This window comes from Nelumbo lutea, chromosome 4 (assembly GCF_056320005.1).
Source record: "Nelumbo lutea isolate HS-2025 chromosome 4, American lotus-T2T, whole genome shotgun sequence".
NCBI classification, from domain to species: Eukaryota; Viridiplantae; Streptophyta; class Magnoliopsida; order Proteales; family Nelumbonaceae; genus Nelumbo; species Nelumbo lutea.
In genome coordinates, this window is record NC_142687.1 from 3,962,435 (window position 1) to 3,981,027 (window position 18,593).

General features: G+C 35.3%; 1 protein-coding gene across 10 annotated transcripts in view; it reads left to right on the forward strand.

Annotated features, from left to right (window-relative positions):
- The first annotated feature begins 6,115 nt into the window (after positions 1-6,115).
- The window catches only part of LOC148853451 (uncharacterized), a 50,998-nt gene continuing 38,520 nt past the window's right edge, over positions 6,116-18,593 (forward strand). For 7 of the 10 annotated variants that reach the window (XR_016113176.1, XR_016113177.1, XM_088985682.1 and 4 more), the window contains exons 1-4: positions 6,116-6,245; positions 6,372-6,592; positions 6,809-6,981; positions 7,276-7,434. Coding sequence is in view for 8 of the 10 variants with exons in the window: in XM_088985682.1 (XP_088841808.1) it covers positions 6,229-6,245; positions 6,372-6,592; positions 6,809-6,981; positions 7,276-7,434 (570 nt within the window). In the remaining 2 variants the exon portion in view is untranslated. Of the gene's footprint in view, positions 6,293-6,371; positions 6,593-6,808; positions 6,982-7,275; positions 7,435-18,593 lie in introns of all 10 variants that reach the window. The other 3 variants (XM_088985684.1, XM_088985688.1, XM_088985685.1) reach the window with 3 other exon arrangements.

An 18,593-nucleotide genomic window follows, 5' to 3' on the forward strand; every position in this document is an offset into this window, starting at 1 on the left:
GGAGACTCAAAGAAAGTGATAGATTGCCTTCTTGATATTAATTAGCACCCCCTTGATAATTATTATATATCAATAAAGGTAATTGGCAATGATAATACTAATTATTTTGGTATATATAATATTAAAAAACTATTATTAATATTTAATCAATATTAATTAAAAAATGTTGTAAATAATAATAATTAAAAAATATTGATATTTTCACTAATTACCATTAACAAACAAGTATACTTTTTTTGGTACAAAAAAGAGGAGCACTAACAAAGACAGGGGGTAGTGCGACCCCAAAGATCTTTCCATATAATTTTCTCAACTTCTCTCTTGTCTTGAGTAGAAGTGGAATCCAGAGAGCAATTGTGAGCTAAGTTTGCCAAAAAAATCTGCCAGAAAGTTTGGCTCTCTATGGATGTGAGTGAACCTAAACCTCTTCCGACTGCTTCTACATAATGCTTGAATGTCTTTAATGATGCTAGACGAGGACCATGGATGCTTGCACTTTGAATTGATGCATGCGATGGTGAGGGTAGAGTCTCCTTCGATAGTGAAATCTTCAAACGGTAACTCCAGCATGCCTTGAAGAGCCTCCCACGCTGCCCAAGCTTCCGCCACTATAACGTTGTTGAAGCCAATGGAATGGGAGTTAAATGAAAGAATAGCTCCAAAAAAATCTCTAAGGTGCAGAGTAAAGATGCATCCTTGAAGTATCTAAGGTCACGAGTAGCGTTTTCTAATACATTTGCTAGAGAGGGGGTCTGAGAATTAAGGACCACATTATTTCTTTGCTTCCAAATGTTTGAAATAATATATGTCAATTTTCATCCTGATTCTATTGCTCCTCAGTCTTTGGATATTCTAATGCACCAATCTATAAACCTTTCATTAGATTTAGGCCCCATTTGGGGGATTTAGAAAGGTCCAGATTTGATTTGAGAAAGTGCAATTCACAAATAAATGGCCAATTAATTCCAACTTTGAGTTGCAAAAGGGGCAATTGGGGTCTATGTTTATGTCTACATTCGCAAGTCTTAACCTTGTGGGTATTTTTCCCATACTTGAGAACCAAAAGAATAACTTCACTCTTGGCTGAATTTTCAATTTTATAACAAGAGATTTCATAGTCAAAACTTGTTCATTATCGCTATCAATATCAGCTTGAAACCAGGTCATCGAATTAATAATAAATTCCCCATTGCAACTCGGACCCCATTTCAGTTCATCATTCATATTGGTCTTTGGAATAAAAGATCCTTCAAAAACATTTTTTTATTTTGGGAAATGATATTTGTTGGGATTCTAGAATACTCCCAACTCAACATATTTGGGTTAAAAAAACCCCCTGACCTTACTGTTAGTATTGATAAGGCTAATCTCATCTAGGTTCAACAATTTAAATAAAAGACCTTTCCCAGTCCAATTGTCCATCCAAAATATAATATTTTCTCCATTTCCCATAGTTCATCTCATACCCTTGAGGATAAGATTCCGACTACTAAGTATTCATTTCCAATTAAGGGCCATGTTAGCTTTTGGGGTAGCTTCCCATAATAAACTTTGATTTTTAAGATATTTATTTCGGACTATTTTTACCCATAAACTATCATGATCGTTCAGCACCCTCCATCCTAACTTAGCCATGCAAGCCATATTGATGTTTTTAGCCTCTTGAAAGCCAAGTTCTCCAAGACTAGTTGGCTTGCATAAGTTCTTCCACTTTGTCCATGCAAATTCTTTCTTGTTCAAACTTTCACTCCAAAAGAAGTCTCTTTGGGTTTTATCAATTTCCTTAAATGTTTGAGTCAAAAGGGGAAAGCAAGCCATCTGAAAGAAAGGGATGGCACTACCCACAAACTTAATTAGAACTACTTTTCCCACTCTAGAAAGAGTATCGGCCTTCCAACCACTTAATTTGTCTTTAATCTTTTGGATAACTAAACCAAGACTACTCTTTTCACTCCGAGTACTAATTACAGGGGCCCCTATATATTTTTTCAGATTTCGTAGCCTTAGGGATTCCAAGATTTCAGGCAACAAATTTTTGGAGTCTATTGGGCAAATTTTTTTTGAGAAAAAAAACTTTCAATTTATTAAAGTTAACCTTATGGCCTGATGCCATCTCATATTGATCAATGATTGATTTGATCTCAATGCATCCATTAATAGACGCCCTACCAAAGATCATGTAGTCATTTTCAAATTGTAGAATAGAAATCTTCGGGCATCCTGAGGTTAACTTAACCCCTAAATTCAATTCTATACTTTCAAAAGCCTTTATGATTTTGCTTGTAATAGATTCTGCACAAATGATAAAGATGTATGGTGAGAGGGGGTCACCTTGCCTTATTCCTCTACTTGCTTTGAGTCTTAGGGGTAGTGATGCATTGCATAATCCAGTTAATTCACATGTGACTAAATCCCAATTTATTGTGGCATTCTTTTATAAATTTCCACTCCAAACGGTCGTATGCTTTTTTCATATCTAATTTGCAGCTCATCCAAGCTTTTGCTCCTTTTTTCCTTTTCATAGAATTGGAAATTTCATGTGTTATTAAAATATTATATGTTATTCGTCTTTTATGGACAAATGCACTCTAAAAAATGTGAAATTAATTTATCTAATATGGGTATGAACCTATTAACTAGACCCTGAGCTATGATTTTATATGTTACATTGCAAAGACTAATTGGTCGATAATGTTCAGGAGACTCAAGATTCACAGTTTCTGGGATAAGGACCATGAGAGTTTGATTAATCTCTCTATTCAACTTCCCGTTATGAAAAAATTGCTTTAATCATTTTTATCACTCTTGCCCACAATTGAACAAAATTATTTGAAAAAAAAATGCTTGAATGCCATCTGGGCTCGGGGCCTTTAGGTTTGGAATGTGATACAAAGCTTCCTTGATCTCACGGTTAGAGACTAGCTCACAGAGATTCCTATTATCCTCGTATTTAATAATAGATTCTATTGCCTCCATGAAATTATTTGTCACTGGTCCCATTCGATGTCAATTTGTCCTTCAAGCTAGTTGTTAAAATATGTTGAATGTCCTCATGTCTAGTGGTATAGGACCCATCCGCCATCTTAAGCTTGTTAATTCTATTTTTATTCCGTCTAATGATTGTAGAAGTGTGAAAAAATCTCATGCTTTAGTCTCCCGATCTTAATCAATTAATTCTTGACTTTTGAACCCAGTAGATTTCTTGCCTTTTTTTGTAGAATGTTCATTCTATTAAGGAGGCTTTTCTCCTTGTTGACCCAATGTTTGTTATTGGGGTTGTGCTGAATAGAGTGTTGTGTCTTTTGCAACATTGTCATTAGCTCTTTTAATTCTTCATGGATGTTTCTAAAATGACGCTTATTCCACACTTTTGCTAAGCCTTTAAAATTTTTGCATCTTCTTGTTAATTGAAATTCCCTAGAACTTGAGTATTCGATGTTCCAAGCCTCTCTCACCACGTTTTCCAGATTTGGATTTGTAAGCCATATAGCTTTAAGGCGAAAAGGCCTTAAGCCTCTCAAGATCTTGGGATTAGTATTCAAAATGAGGGTCTAAATGTAGTAGCCACCTTGGGTAAGTACACTAAGGTGGCGTTTGATAAATTTGAAATTTGAAATTTGAAAAGTTGAAAAGATATTAAAAGTGTCTGAAATCTGAAAAGAGACATTGATGCTTTTCTACTTTTTAGAGACTCTTAATACTTAAGCTTGTTTATGTTGGACCAAACCTTTAACATACGAAATGTATTTATTTTATTATTTTACCCCTAGAATAAATTATTTGGTAAATTTGAGCTCAATTTGTACTATTTTATTTAAAATAATTTATCAAATTCAAAATAATATTAAAATCATACAAAAAATTAATAAAATAAATAATAAATACGAAAAATAATTAATAATTAATAATTAACATAACTAAATTAATAAAAATAATTATTCACTATTAAAAAATAATAAAATGATTAAATTTTAATAAAAATTAAAATAATTGATAAAATTTAATGGTTACTAATTAATAATTAATAATATTGAACTAACACGAATAAAAAAATAATTAAATACATAATAATTGATAATAATTACTAAAAATAAATAATAAATAACATAATTAAATTAATAAAAATAATTAATCACTATTAAAAAAGAATAAAATGATTAAATTTTAATAAAAATTAAAACAATCAATAAAAGTTAATGGTCACTAAGTAGTAATTAATAATATTGAACTAACACGAATAAAAAATAATTAAATACATAATAATTGATAATAATTACTAAAAATAATTAATAATTAATAAATTACATAATTAAATTAATAAAAAATTAATTAATCACTACTAAAATAAATGAAATTATTAAATTTTAATAAAAATTACTTTGATGAATTGTATTACACAATAGTCTTGGTTTGGAGTGGAAAAAGAAGAAAAGCTCATTGATATCGATTTGAATATAGCAATATTCAACGATGATCTTTAAGAAAAGTCTTCTGCACTTTTACACCGTTTAGAGGGAAAGGTAAGAAAAAAAGGAACAAAGTTCACATTGGAAAGGAATGGTAGGAGTGGTGCTTGCTGGATGGGCCTTATGGTTCTCTGATTCTCTACTGCCCTTTGCAGCTATTATTCGAACTTTTGAGTGTTTTTCATGGATTCTCATCACATCCTTACTCAAATTACAGCCTTTCTAGGTAATATCTTTCTCCGCTTCTAAATCTCAACAATCCTTTGTGCTACGAATTCTTAAATATGCACGTTGTTTCTTTTCTAGACTTGAGCTTGGTTTGGTTATATCTGAAACGAGAAAGAGAGGAATGATGAGAGCTTGATAGCTCTCGTTCCTCTGAAATGAGAAACAGAGGAATGATGTCTCAACAATCTTCGCACTACCTAATGGGACGAAGAATAAAACCAAAATGAGAAATAAAGGAATAAAAGCAACAACAACAAACGAGACTGTCCATCTTAAAAGTAAATATTTCAGAGTTCAGACCTCTAAAAAGAATTATCAAACGAGGCCTAAGACATAAGCTTCAAGCCTCAATGAGTGAGACATAAAAAGGTGTAAGCCTCAATAATCAAAGATTGTATTAATGTTTTTAATAGAAAATATTATTATATACATTTTTATAGTTCAAAATATATAGAATAATGGAAGAGACATTTCAATAATTACGGGCCAAATGAATAAAAAGAGTATAAATGAAAAACTAATAGATGAAATCAAGTTTTATTAGTTTCTCTTAGTTGTTTTAGGAGAACTAAATGCAAAAAAGGATAATCAAGTTTTTAGTTTCTCTTAGGCCATGTTTGGGAGTGCTTAAAAATAAGTTTTTATTCAAAAGAAATGCTTTATTTGGGCCACTAAGCGCTTATTGGTATTTGGGAAATAAGCCCGAAATAAGTGCTTATTTTAAAAATAAGGGCTTAGTTTTTTAAGCCCCAATTTCCAGCTTTTTTAAGTGCTCATACAATAAGCACTTATTCAATTTTTTTTCCTCCATGATTATCCTTAGTTGAATTTTAAAATACCACTTATAAAATTATCCCTAGTTGAATTTTATAAAAGTAATTTTATGAAAGCATTTTTATGAACTTTTATAAAAGTGATTTTATATATATAAAAACACTTTATAAAAGCACTTTTCCAAAATTATTTTTATAAAAGTACTTTCATAAAAGTGTTTTTTATATAAGTAATTTAATAAAAGTTCTTTCAAAGGGTATATTTTGAAAATTTAAAAGAAAATAAAGGACAAAATAATCACAAATGCTTATTTAAAGTGACACCCAATGTAAAATAAGTGCTTATTTAAAAAAAATAAGCACTTGAAAAAGTTGGGTGCCAAATGCAAATAAATGCTTATTCAAATAAACACTTATTTTCAAACACTTATTCAATAAACACTTACTTTTAACTTGAGCATAAATACCAAATGATACTTTATTTTTTATAACTATTCTAAATATAATATCTCAAATTTATTGTTTTTCTCATTTATTTTCTTAATAGATTTATTTTCTTTTTTATTGACTTTTTATGGATCAAATTACTAAATTATAACTTCCAATCACCATAAATCTAATATACAATTATATGGAAAATCTATCATGTAGAATCTATGAATTTTGATCAATCAAAACCACCCATGAATTTTGATAAATAACCCCTGATTGGATTGGCTACTATGCTATGATGTTTATGATACCAGTTGATCTGATTGATTATGATACCGGTTGACTGGTCGAAAATTTTTTATCAAATGCTTTCCATATCATAGTCGAACCCCAGTTATATAGATGATTTCTTTTCTTCTAAATTGCTTCACCCTGATTTCCTAATTCCTGTATCTATAATCCTACATTTCAGGCGATTACATCGAGCGATGGAGGCGAATACTGGTTCAGTCATCTTGTTCCATAACGCGGTAATAATAACGATGGATCCCCAGAAGCGGGTTTTTGGAAATGGTGGACTCGTTGTGGAAGCAGACAGAATCAAAGCCATCGGTCAATCTGCCGAGATTTTTCACGAATTCTCTGCCATTGCAGGGGAGCTTGTCGATCTTAACGGCCGTATATTACTTCCAGGTCTCTTTCGACGTTTGATTTTGATGCCAGTAGTTTCAAAACTTAATCTCCGGTTGTTGAAGCCCCAGATTTCCATTTTGACACTACTGAATACCGTGTATTACTTCACCGTTAACATTTGTTTGATCCCAGTAGTTTTAAAGTTTAATCTCCGGTTGTTGAAACCTTTGAGTTTCTTTTTGTTATACTTAGACATAGTCACTCGAATATCAACAGGGTTTGTGAATACACACGTTCACACCTCTCAACAGCTTGCGAGAGGGATAGCTGATGATGTTGATTTATTGACTTGGTTACATGAACGTATCTGGCCTTATGAATCAAACATGACGGAGGAGGATTCGTATATCTCGACTTTACTCTGTGGAATTGAACTCATACGATCTGGTGTAAGTGTTGTCGACGATCAACTAAAATAAAATGGTTTCATCTATCTGTTTTTTCCTCCTATTGCTTTGGTGCCCCGTCGTTTTTCTTACTTTTGTAGGCAGTGGATTTCTATCTAATGTCAGTAAAGTGCTAATCATCATCTTACTTTTCTTTTCAGCGCAAGCACTTTGCACTCCCGTTAAAAATTTAATTTGATCCCAAGTAGTTATAAGTTATAACTTATAAGGTAGTTTAATTGTGATGTATGGTAGGCGTGTAATTTATTTTATGTTCTTTTTGGCTTCTTGAATCAGGTAACATGCTTTGCTGAAGCAGGTGGGCAGCATGTCTCTGGAATGGCAAGGGCAGTGGAGTGGTTGGGTCTACGTGCATGTTTAACACAATCAACCATGGATTCTGGCCAGGGCTTACCAGATCACTGGGGCGTTCATAGTACTGATTACTGTATTCAGGTCAGATATGCACTGTCCCGTTGGTTGTCTAGATGGTACCTTTATTTCTTTTACCACAATGCTAGCGCACATATAATTTATAATTTACTACTACGTATCCAATATTTCTCTCTTGTGAATTGTGATGATACTAGCAAGAAAACCCTTGCAATGGGGAAACCTGGTAAGAAGCTTTTGAAAAAAGACTTTAGTTTCATGAGTCTGACTATGATACCAGAAAGGTATCATGCCTAAATGACTAATAATCAATCAACCAGTACTATTCAATTGCTAACGATTTAACTGGTATTCTTTTAAGTTAAAGTTGAAGTTTTATGAGAAACCTGGTAAGAAACTGTTGAAAAAAGACTTTAGTTTCATGAGTCTGACTATGATGCCAAAAAAGGTATCGTACCTAAAAAAATAATAACCAGCCAACTGGTATCATCCAATTGGTAACTAATCATCTGTTTTTTTTTTTTTAAATTAACATGAGTTTTTGATTGGTTAACGTTTTTGAGGTATTCGGTCATCATGGAAACTGCCTAATTTCATACCAGCCAACTCATCTAGGCTAATTGAACCTCCAACCCCAAACAATCAATATCTCAGTTGTAGTTTGTTAGATTTAGTTTGGGCTTTGACCTTGGGTTGGGCCAGATCTAGACCCAAAGCCCATGTATTAGATTTGTGCCTGGGTTGGCCCTAAATCTAGCCCAATCTGCTCAACATACATAGTTGGCAAGGTGACACCTAAGCAATAAGGCACTCACGTGCCTTGCTTAATCACTAAGACATTTTTTACACAGTGCTCTTGGATACTTTTATATACTTAACTTCATTGTCATTAATAAAATAGACATTATTAAACTAAATTGTTTAGTTTAAGTTAAAATACAAGTTCCTTTTTTTTTTTTTAATTTATCTCATTTGTTAGGGTTCAATCATTGTTATCAACTTATCATCATCATCATCATCATCATCATCATCATCATCATCTTCTTCTTCTTCTTTCACCCTTTCTTTTCTTTTCTTATTTTCCTATGACAACAATAGAGGCTCAGCCCCTCTATTTTCTAATTTTTTTCTTTCTTCCATTTTTTTTCATGAATATGTTGATTTTTATGTTTCAAATGAAGCTTATACACTTTTTACGAAGATTATAAACAATTAATAGTGAAAGATGGTTACTACTTGTTATAGAACCTAGGGAATGGTCCTAGGATTCATGGTTTTTATTAAAAAAAAAGCCTAAGTGGCTAGGCGATAAGGCCCTCCCTTGTTGTCTAGCCTCACCTCAATGCCTTGGATATTATGACTCTAGGGTCCACTCTCTTACTTTGGCAATCAAGAAATACAAAGATACCTTAGCATGTAGAGCAATGAGTTCGCATGGGCGCAACACATTCTTTTGACCCTCTAATAAAATATGACATGCTATCAACCAAATCACCCAGTGAGTGTTTGCTTGGGTGATTTGGTTTTGATGTGCTCACATGATTACAACAATTACTTGTGACCCTCTAATAAAACATAGACATGCTATTAATCAAACAAAAAACCAAATTATCCAATGAGTGCTTCTTATTGTTGCTACCTAAATGCAATGGTCTAAAAGCCACACCTAGGCACTCAAGTACGCGCATTTTAAGGTATGCACCTCACCTAGGCCCCAAAAACAACACTTTCAAAAGGCGAGTGCTTGGTGCACCTTGCTCTTCAGCCCAAGGTATGCACCTCACCTAGGCATATCATGAAGCCAACGATACGATACGCTACACCCCGATATGTATAAAAAATTTGAACCTTGCTTCAGCCCAAGCGTGTGCTTTTTTTATTTTTTTATTTTTTTGTGCTTTTTGTTTTTTATCCTAGCAGTTGGGCTGGGGCTTCGCCCCGGGATCCCTGGCCAAGCCCCTCGAGGCAAGCCCAAAGAAATCCATGTTATGGTCTTAATTTCTTAATCCTCACACATAAAACAATTTCTATAGTTTTAATTGCCTTTTAAGAAGATATTTTATTATGATTAATGAATGAACAACATTAGCAAATAGGGGGTTCTTAGAGCTCTGGTTCACTCGCATAAAAGGCAATTAAAATTATAAAATCTTTTTTTTTTGTGTGTGAGGATTATGAATTTAAAACCCCAACTTGGATTTCTTTGGGCTTGCTTGAAGGGGCTTGGTACGAAGGTGGCTCGTAGAATCAGGAATGCAAGATGTTTTACACCACATTAGCTATCGGAAGTAATGCAATTGAATAAAAAAAAGAGATTGGTATTGATCAAAAAAAAAAAAAAAGAGATCGTGGGTTTTACATGCTTGAAAATGTTTTATATATTTGATTTTATTTTTAAATTTTAATTTGAATACACTTTACATGCTATGTTTGTGTATTTTAATATTAGATAATAGGTTTTTTTTAAACATTTATTTTAAAATTTAAGTTTATTTTTTATTCATATTATGTTTATTTTCTTTTAATTTTTTTGGCATTTACTTTTTTTTTGTTTGTTTTTGTGCCTTGCTTCGAAAAGGCACACGCCTCACCTTGTGCCTTTCACCTTGGGCACAAATTGCCCCTTGTGTTTTTTTTTTTTTTTTTTGGCACCTCGTGCTTTTAAAACATTGCCCAATTGACACATTAACAACCCACTAATGTATGAAAAAACTAGTGTTTAGAAAACCGTACCGTACCGGCTGAACTGTGACCCGAGACCTTGGCTGGTTTGGTCTTACCCCAATAATTGATTTTGCTAAAAACCTGGCTGATGGGTTGGTTTAACCAGAAAACCGGTGTACTGTTCCCAGTTTCATGAAACCACCCAGGTCTTTTTTCCAATTGAAATTTTAAAATGTGTTTAACAAGATTTGAACCCATGATTTTCATATATTGCTTAATTACCATTAGTCCACCTCTTAACTTGTGTTAATTAATGACTCTTTATTGCACACATTACTTTATTATGCATGTTTTTTAAAGAAAATGTAAATTAAGAGACTAGAACCCTAGTTATTTTCTTTACAAAATAAGAAACTTGCTATCCATACACCATATTTAAGTATATTAAAAGTTGTAAACTATATTATATATAGTATTTATATGACCTATAACATATATATATATATATATGCCATGTGCCACGTCATCACGGTTCGACCCTGGTTGAACCTCTGACCCATGAACCCCTCCCTTCTCTGGTTCTATGCCGGGTCTGGTTCTTTGAACATTGGAAAAAAATAGAAATTGCCTGTAGGGTCTACTACCTTTCAATGACAATTTAGAAATACTAGGGTATCCTAACTTGTTGAATGATGAGTTCATGTGACCACAACACTTTCATGCAACCCTCCAATGAAGCACAAGCATACTATCAATCAAATGAAAAACCAATTCACTGAATCAGTGCATGCCTGGGTGATTTGATTTTGATGAATCCACATGGTCACAAAACTTTCTTGCAACCCTACAATAAAGCATAGATATACTCATAATCAGTTGAAAAATCAAATCACTTAATGAGTTTATGCCTTTTTCCTACCCTAAATGGTACAAAAATAACCCACTAACATATGAAAAAATAGAGACTACCACTAAGGTCTACTATTTTACTATGACAATCAAGAAATACCAAAGTAGCCTAACATGTGTTGTGATGTTTTCACATGGTCACAATACTTTCTGGCGACTCTCCAATAAAACATTTAACATGGTATCAATTAAAAGAAAAACCAAATCACCTAGTGAGTTCATGCTTGGGTGATTTTGATTTTGATGAGTTCACATGGTCACAAAACTTTCTTGTGACCCATGGTATCAATTAAAAGAAAAACCAAATCACCTAGTGAGTTCATGCTTGGGTGATTTTGATTTTGATGGGTTCACATGGTCACAAAACTTTCTTGTGACCCTCCAATAAGTCATGAGCAAGCTAATAATCAAATTTAAAATCAAATCACCTTGTGAGTGCATGCCTAGCTGATTTGGTTTTGATTAGTCCACATGGGCACAATACTTTTTTTTTTTTTTTTGAATAGGTAAAAAAGAAAATTATATTAGAGAAAAGAAAAACTTGATACAGCCTCCAATGGTGCCAAGTTGGCACCACACCAATAATCACACACCTGCCCGACAAAACAGACAACCACAGATCAAACAACTACACCAGAAAAGGAAATCCTACAAAAGCTCCTCTTAAGTGATCATTCCTCGTCAACATAAGGATACTTTTTGCAACCCTCCGATAAAACATAGACATTCTATCAATCAAATGAAATACGAAATTACCCAGTTAGTGAATGCTTGTTTTTTCCACACCAAGTAATACATGAACTACCTGTTATCATATGATAAAATAAAGACTACTTCTAGGATCCACTACCTTACTAGGAATATCAAGATATACGAAGGTAACCTAACATGTGGACTGATGAGTTCACATAATCATAACACTTTCTTGTGGCCTCTAAAAGAACGCAAATATGCTATAAATCGAAGGTAAACCAAATTTACCCGGTGAGTGCATGATTGTGTGATTTCATTTTCATGAGTTCACATAGTCATAATATCTTTCTGTGACCATCCAATAAAGCACAAACATGCTACTACTAATCAATGAAAAACCAAATAAACCAATGAAGGCATGTCTGCTATTGCTACACCAAATGATACAAAAACAACCTACTAGCAACCTAACTATGACAATTAGGATACCAAGGTAGCTTAACATGTGGAGTGGTGCCTACATGATAAGGCACTCATGGAGGGTGCCTCACTTAATTGCCAAGATATTTTTATTTAGCGTTCTTGGATACTTCTTTATTCTTAACTTTCTGAAGTTATAATTCTCAAAGAACCGTTTAACCTAAAAGCTTAAGTTGTTAGGTGAGATCCATGAATAGGATTTTTAATTCTCTAACACACCCCCTCATGCGAAAGCCCATTTGCCTTGAAGCATGGACAAGCATAGGCCCACCTGTACCTTGTTTTGAAAAATTAATTAATTATAATAGGGGCAATGAGGATCGAACACTAGACTACTTGGTCAAATAGGCTCTAGTACCATCTCAAAGAACTGTTCATCCTAAAAGCTTAAGCTCTTAGATGAGGTCCCTGAATAGTTTTTTTAATTCTCTAACAATAATAATAAAATAGACATGATTAAAATCATTCAGTTTGAGTTAAAATACTTGCTTTTTATTATTTTTCTTGTTTGTTAGGGTTCAATCAAGATGTATACTGTCTCAAACCCTTTTTTTATCAGCATATACTGTCTTGAACCCTTGAAGACTTCAAAACCTAACTAATAAGCATAGAAGAACTCAAAATTTTGTCCAATCAATACATATTGGTGTTGATAAAGTAAATATTGGGATCTGGGTCGTGACAGGATTGGAGGACAGTGGGAAGATTGTAATAATAGGAGAATCCAAGGATTATGGGGATGTCTCTCTGTGGAGAGGTCCCCGGTTGGAAGGCAATACAGAGATAGTAGAAGTGTCTTTACAGACTTGTAAGAAAAGCCAGAGACCAGGAGAAATTACGTTGAACCAGAGAAGCTCATCGAGAGAGAACCAGCGTTTGAAGTTTCACATAGATGTTTGAAGGCTTGATTCAAGTGGTGAAAAAGTTGCAGATGGGGATTGGTATAAAGTAAATCAGGGGGATTTGTAGCAACAGAGGAGAATGTGGAGAGTTGTCCACTTGGTTCGGAAGCTCTTGAGAGAATTGCTTGTTTGAATACTGTGAGTTGTGCTACTTTGACTCCACATGTGCTGGAAGTGTCTAATAAGGAAGGGGAGGATAGGGGAGCCAGGATTGGACATAGGGGTGTTAATGGATCAGTTTTGGGTTGAACCCGCTCATATCAAAATTAATTTGGATGAATTGCACGGACCAATAAGATATATTGAATTGGACCAGTCCAAACTTAATTGTCCAAAGTATTTATTGGACTGGATTGGACTTTGTCTGTCCATAATGAATTTATATTGGATTGGGTCAGATTGAATCAATATCCGGTCCATTGATAGAGTATAACAATACAGATGTCAATAGACTAGGCTAGGATTGGAATAAATCTAAATTAAAACCAATTTGAACAGATTTGACAGTCTAGAAGGAGAAGAGTTTTAGCACAGGGATGTGAAGGGTTTGGGGTTGAAAGGGGGAAAATGGAAGAAAAGGAGGAATTGGGGGAGGAGAGGCATCGGAGGGGCTTGAGGGAGAGGAAGTTTCTGTAAAGGAAAATATTGACAAGGGAAGGGTGGGTATTGAACAATTAGTGGAGATACAAGTGGTGGTGGGTAAATCACTTGGCTTATTTTTCCTGGGTGGGGAGAGTGTGGTTAATGGTTACAAAGGCAATTGAGCATTCTGAAAGAAGCAGGAGTGAAGGGAGATGATCAAAGAATAAAGATGGGAGAGGTGGGGGAGATTGAACCTGAAAATGAAACTGTTATTTTGGAATGTCACGGTGTTGGAGATGATGTAATCTGTAGGGCATTCTTGTCTTTTCCCTTTTTATTATGTTTTTGGTCACCCTACTATTTAATCAAAAGCTGGTGCCTCCAGCAGAGACTTTTTTGGCTCTCATGCTTTTTGCCTCTTTTCTTCTTCTTCTTCTACTTCTCCTTGCTGAAAACATGGTATCAGAGCGGGTCGGTTCTCTGCAAATCTCCTCTCTGCATCGGTTGAAGGATTGCTCTGTTCTTTCTGGACTGAGAATGAAGGAAACAAACTCGTTCTGGACCCGAAAATTGTTCGTCTGTTTTTTTCTCTCATGTGTTCTGGGCTGAAAATAAACTTAAGTGATTCCAGAAATTGTTGATGATTGGTTGATTCTTCCTAAGAGGTTGGCTGTTCTTTTTGTTGTTTTTTCTTTCTTTGTCTTGGACTGGTAAACCCAGAATTCTCTCAGACTCAACAGGGAGACCTTTTTTGAACTCTTTTTTAGGTTCTTGGTGTAAATACCAAGAACAGGTTAAGTTTTGCCCCAACCCAATGATATAAGGTGGGCTTAACCCCTTTTTTGTGGGTCGGGTGATCCAGAAACCAAGTTTCTTGTGATAAATTTTGTAGGTCATGAGTGACCTGATTTGGCTGACTGGTACAACAGTAGCTCACTGATGTTTGTGGCTAATATTAGCCTTGGGGGGTTCTGTTACACCTGTGAGAGTGTTCAGGTTACCAGCATAGCTGCAGAATACCGATGGTTGTGGCTTAATATTAGCCTCGGAGACCTATTTGACCTGTCAAAGTGTGTTTCTACATGAACTGAAATTGTGCTTTGATTGTTAATCACTTAGAGTGAGTGCTGTGAATTTCTCTTTGTGGGTGTGTATCAACTGAAATCATGAATACTGAAGATTCTGCAACTTCAGGAACCACCATGAATCAAGGTGGAATGAGTAGTGGTCATGACTCCATGAGTTTCCCAATGACTATTACCCCATTGGATGGTAGGAATTACCTGGCATGGTCTAAGGAGTTGCGGCTGTATATCACAGCCAGGGGTAAGGCAAGATATATTAGGAAAATAAAGGAACCTAGGGCTGGTACTGCCGAATACGATAAGTGGGACCAAGAGAATTGCGTGATTATGTCCTGGCTTTTGACATCCATGTTACCATCCATCAAACAGAATTTTATGTGGGCTGAGACAACAAAAGAAATATGGGACCAAGTGCAAGCAACTTGTTCAGAGTAGAGACATTATGCTAGAATTTACCAGCTACAAGCAGAATCTTCGACATGTAAGCAGGGAGAAAAGGAGCTTATTGACCTGTTATTATGTTCTCACTTCAGTTTGGAAAGAACTAGACTATTATCAGAACATTGATTGGGAAAGTGAAAAGGATGGTAAAGCATATAAAAAGTTAGTTTCACAGCAAAGGGTGCTTGCTTTCCTTCTGGGTTTGAATCTCGTGTATGAACCTATTCGTGTTCAGATTTTGGGCATCAAGGATCTTCCGTCTGTCCAAGAGGTTTATGCACTTGTTTGGTCTGAAGAGAGTAGGAAGTCTGCCATGAATTATCAAAAAAAAAAAAAAAGAGTAGGAAGTCTACCATGACTCCTCCTAAGGGGGAGACTATTGCTCTTACTGTGAGGGGTAACACTAGGGCACCTAGAAAAGGGGAAAATCAGAAAAAGACAGATGATAAAGACAAATTGTGGTGTACTCATTGCTAAAAATCTAGGCACACCCGTGAAACCTGTTGGGAATTGAATGGGAAACCAAAATGGGCACAGGAATTGGGTAAGAAATCAGCACAAGAACCAAGCAAGAAGTCATACCAGAAGAAGCTTACTTTGACTAACTTAGCATCTCATGAACATCAGAGTACTTCTCAAGATTGTCTCCCTTGTTCTGACTCAAAGGAAGATATTATCAATTCCTTCTGTGGCCACTTAGAGCAATATGGTAGGGCTCTTCAGAATGCTGATTCTGGACCCACACCTTCTACTTCTTTTGCTTTCTTTTTAGGTAATTCTGCCTTAGCTTTCCATGTGTCTACTGATAACCCAAAATCCTCATGGATTATTGATTCTGATGCATCCAACCACATGATTGGTAAGTCAACCTTGTTCCCAAACATATTCTCTTCTCTCTGGTAGAGATAAAGTGAGGTTAGCATATGGATCATTCTCATCCATTGCTGGTCAAGGATCTATATCTTTGCCTTTTGGCCTCTCCTTATCTAATGTCTTACATGTTTCAAACCATTAATTTGTTATCCATTAGTAGTATTTTTCATGCCTTGTGAATTGCTTAGTAACATTTCCTCCACATTCTTGTGCTTTACAGGATTTGGCTATTGAGAGGACGATTGATAGAGGGAACATGGTGGATGGTCTTTATGTGTTGGAGAACAAAGTCGATCTTACAGTTTCAGAGTTTTTGAGTCCGTCAGGTAAGAGTCAGGTTATTTTGTGGCACCACCATTTGGGCCATGTGTCTTTTGAGTCTTTCAAGTTTTTGTTTCCAGATTTGTTCAAGTCTTTGTCTGTTAGTGATTTTTAGTGTCAAGTGTGCCAACTGAGTAAACATTGTAGAACCTCATTCCCTTTACGTAATAAAATATCAAAATTTCCTTTTTACATTGTGTATTCAGATGTGTGGGGACCTGTTAATGTTCCAACTGAGAATGGTTACAAATATTTTATTTCCTTTTTTGATGACTTCTCCCGCTACACTTGGGTTTATCCTATGCATTTACGAGGGGAAGTTCCTAAAATTGCAAAAGACTTTCAGCGTATGGTTTACACCCAATTTCAATCTGAAATCCAAATCTTTCAATTAGATAATGCCAAGGAATATTTCCATAGAGACCTCATAGATTTCTTTGCATCCTGTGGCTCTCAACACATGAGCTCATGTGCCAGAACCTCTCAGCAAAATGGGGTTGCAGAGAGAAAAAATCGACATCTCCTTGAAGTTGCTTGAGGATTAATGCTACAAATAAATGTCCCAGAAAGATTTTGGGTGGATGTTGTCCTAACTACTGCCTATGTCATCAACAGAACACCATCTCGGGTATTGGAATATAGGTCACCTCATCAGCTCCTCTTCCCTAAAGATCCACTTTTTTCTATCCCTATGTGTGTCTTTGGATGTAAGTGTTTTGTTCATGATCTCTTTCCTACTCTTGGTAAGCTTGATCCCAAAGCTATTGTGTGTATTTTTCTTGGTTATCCCCTTGCTTAGAAAGGCTATCAACACATGAGCTCATGTGCCAGAACCTCTGAGCAAAATGGGGTTGCAGAGAGAAAAAATCGACATCTCCTTGAACTTGCTTGAGGATTAATGCTACAAATAAATGTCCCAGAAAGATTTTGGGTGGATGTGGTCCTAACTACTGCCTATGTCATCAACAGAACACCATCTCGGGTATTGGAATATAGGTCACCTCATCAGCTCCTCTTCCCTAAAGATCCACTTTTTTCTATCCCTATGTGTGTCTTTGGATGTAAGTGTTTTGTTCATGATCTCTTTCCTACTCTTGGTAAGCTTGATCCCAAAGCTATTGTGTGTATTTTTCTTGGTTATCCCCTTGCTCAGAAAGGCAATCGTTGTTTTGACCCTGTTTTCTTGTTTTGTCTCTATGGATATCTCTTTCTTTGAAGATGTCCCCTATTTTCTTATTTCTCCTCAGGGGGAGAGTAGAGTTGAGGAGAAACAAAGTCAGGCTCAAGTTTTGTTGCCTTCTATTCCTGATCCTCCATTTCGTGTCTTTTGTTTTCTTGTGTCTCCTCAGGGGGAGAGTAGAGTTGAGGAGAAACAAAGTCAGACTCAAGTTTTGTTGCCTTCTATTCTTGATCCTCCTCCATTTCGTGTCTTTTGGAGATTGCGCTACAAAAATCAAGGCCAATAGAGTTCAGTTGCCACAAAGCCACTGGAAACTATGCCACCAATGCCATCAGAATCTTGGGGGTTGGATTCTTCACCTCACCTAGGTACTATTGTTCCAATTGATGTTTCTAAACCTATTGATATTGACACTTCACGTTGTGATCCGAACCTCCCTATTGCAAAAAGGAAGGGTGTCAGATCATGCACCACACACCACCCCATGTCTCACTTCTTGTCCTATGAGAATGTCTCATCTTCTTTTCATGCTTTTCTATTTGCCATTGATAGTGTTCCCTTTCCCAAGTGTGTTGTGGAAGCTTTACTTGTTCTTGAGTGGATAGATGCAATGAAAGAAGAGATCAATGCTCTTCCCAAGAATGATACATGGGAGCTGGTAGATCTTCTTAAGGGAAAAGAGCCTATAGGGTGCAAATGGTTGTTCTCTATAAAACATAAGGCAGATGGGTTTGTGAAAAGGTACAAGGCTCGACTAGTTGCAAAGGGCTTCACAGTTCACACAGGTGCATGGAGTTGATTATGCCGAGACTTTTGCTCCGGTTGCAAAAATGAACTCTATTCAGGTTCTTTTGTCTTTAGTTGCAAATCTTGATTGGGAGCTTCATCAACTTGACATAAAGAAGAAGAAAGTAGGGTGACCAAAACATGAGAGCCAAAAAGAAGAAGAAGAGTCTGAATTTTTTAGGAGAGTTAAGAGAGTTTACCTCTCCTTTGTTCTTTGTTTTTATGTAATTTATCTTTAATTTTAATGAAATTTGCAGTTATTGATTAAAAAAAAAAGATGTTGGGTACAGGCTTGGGGAAGTGTTG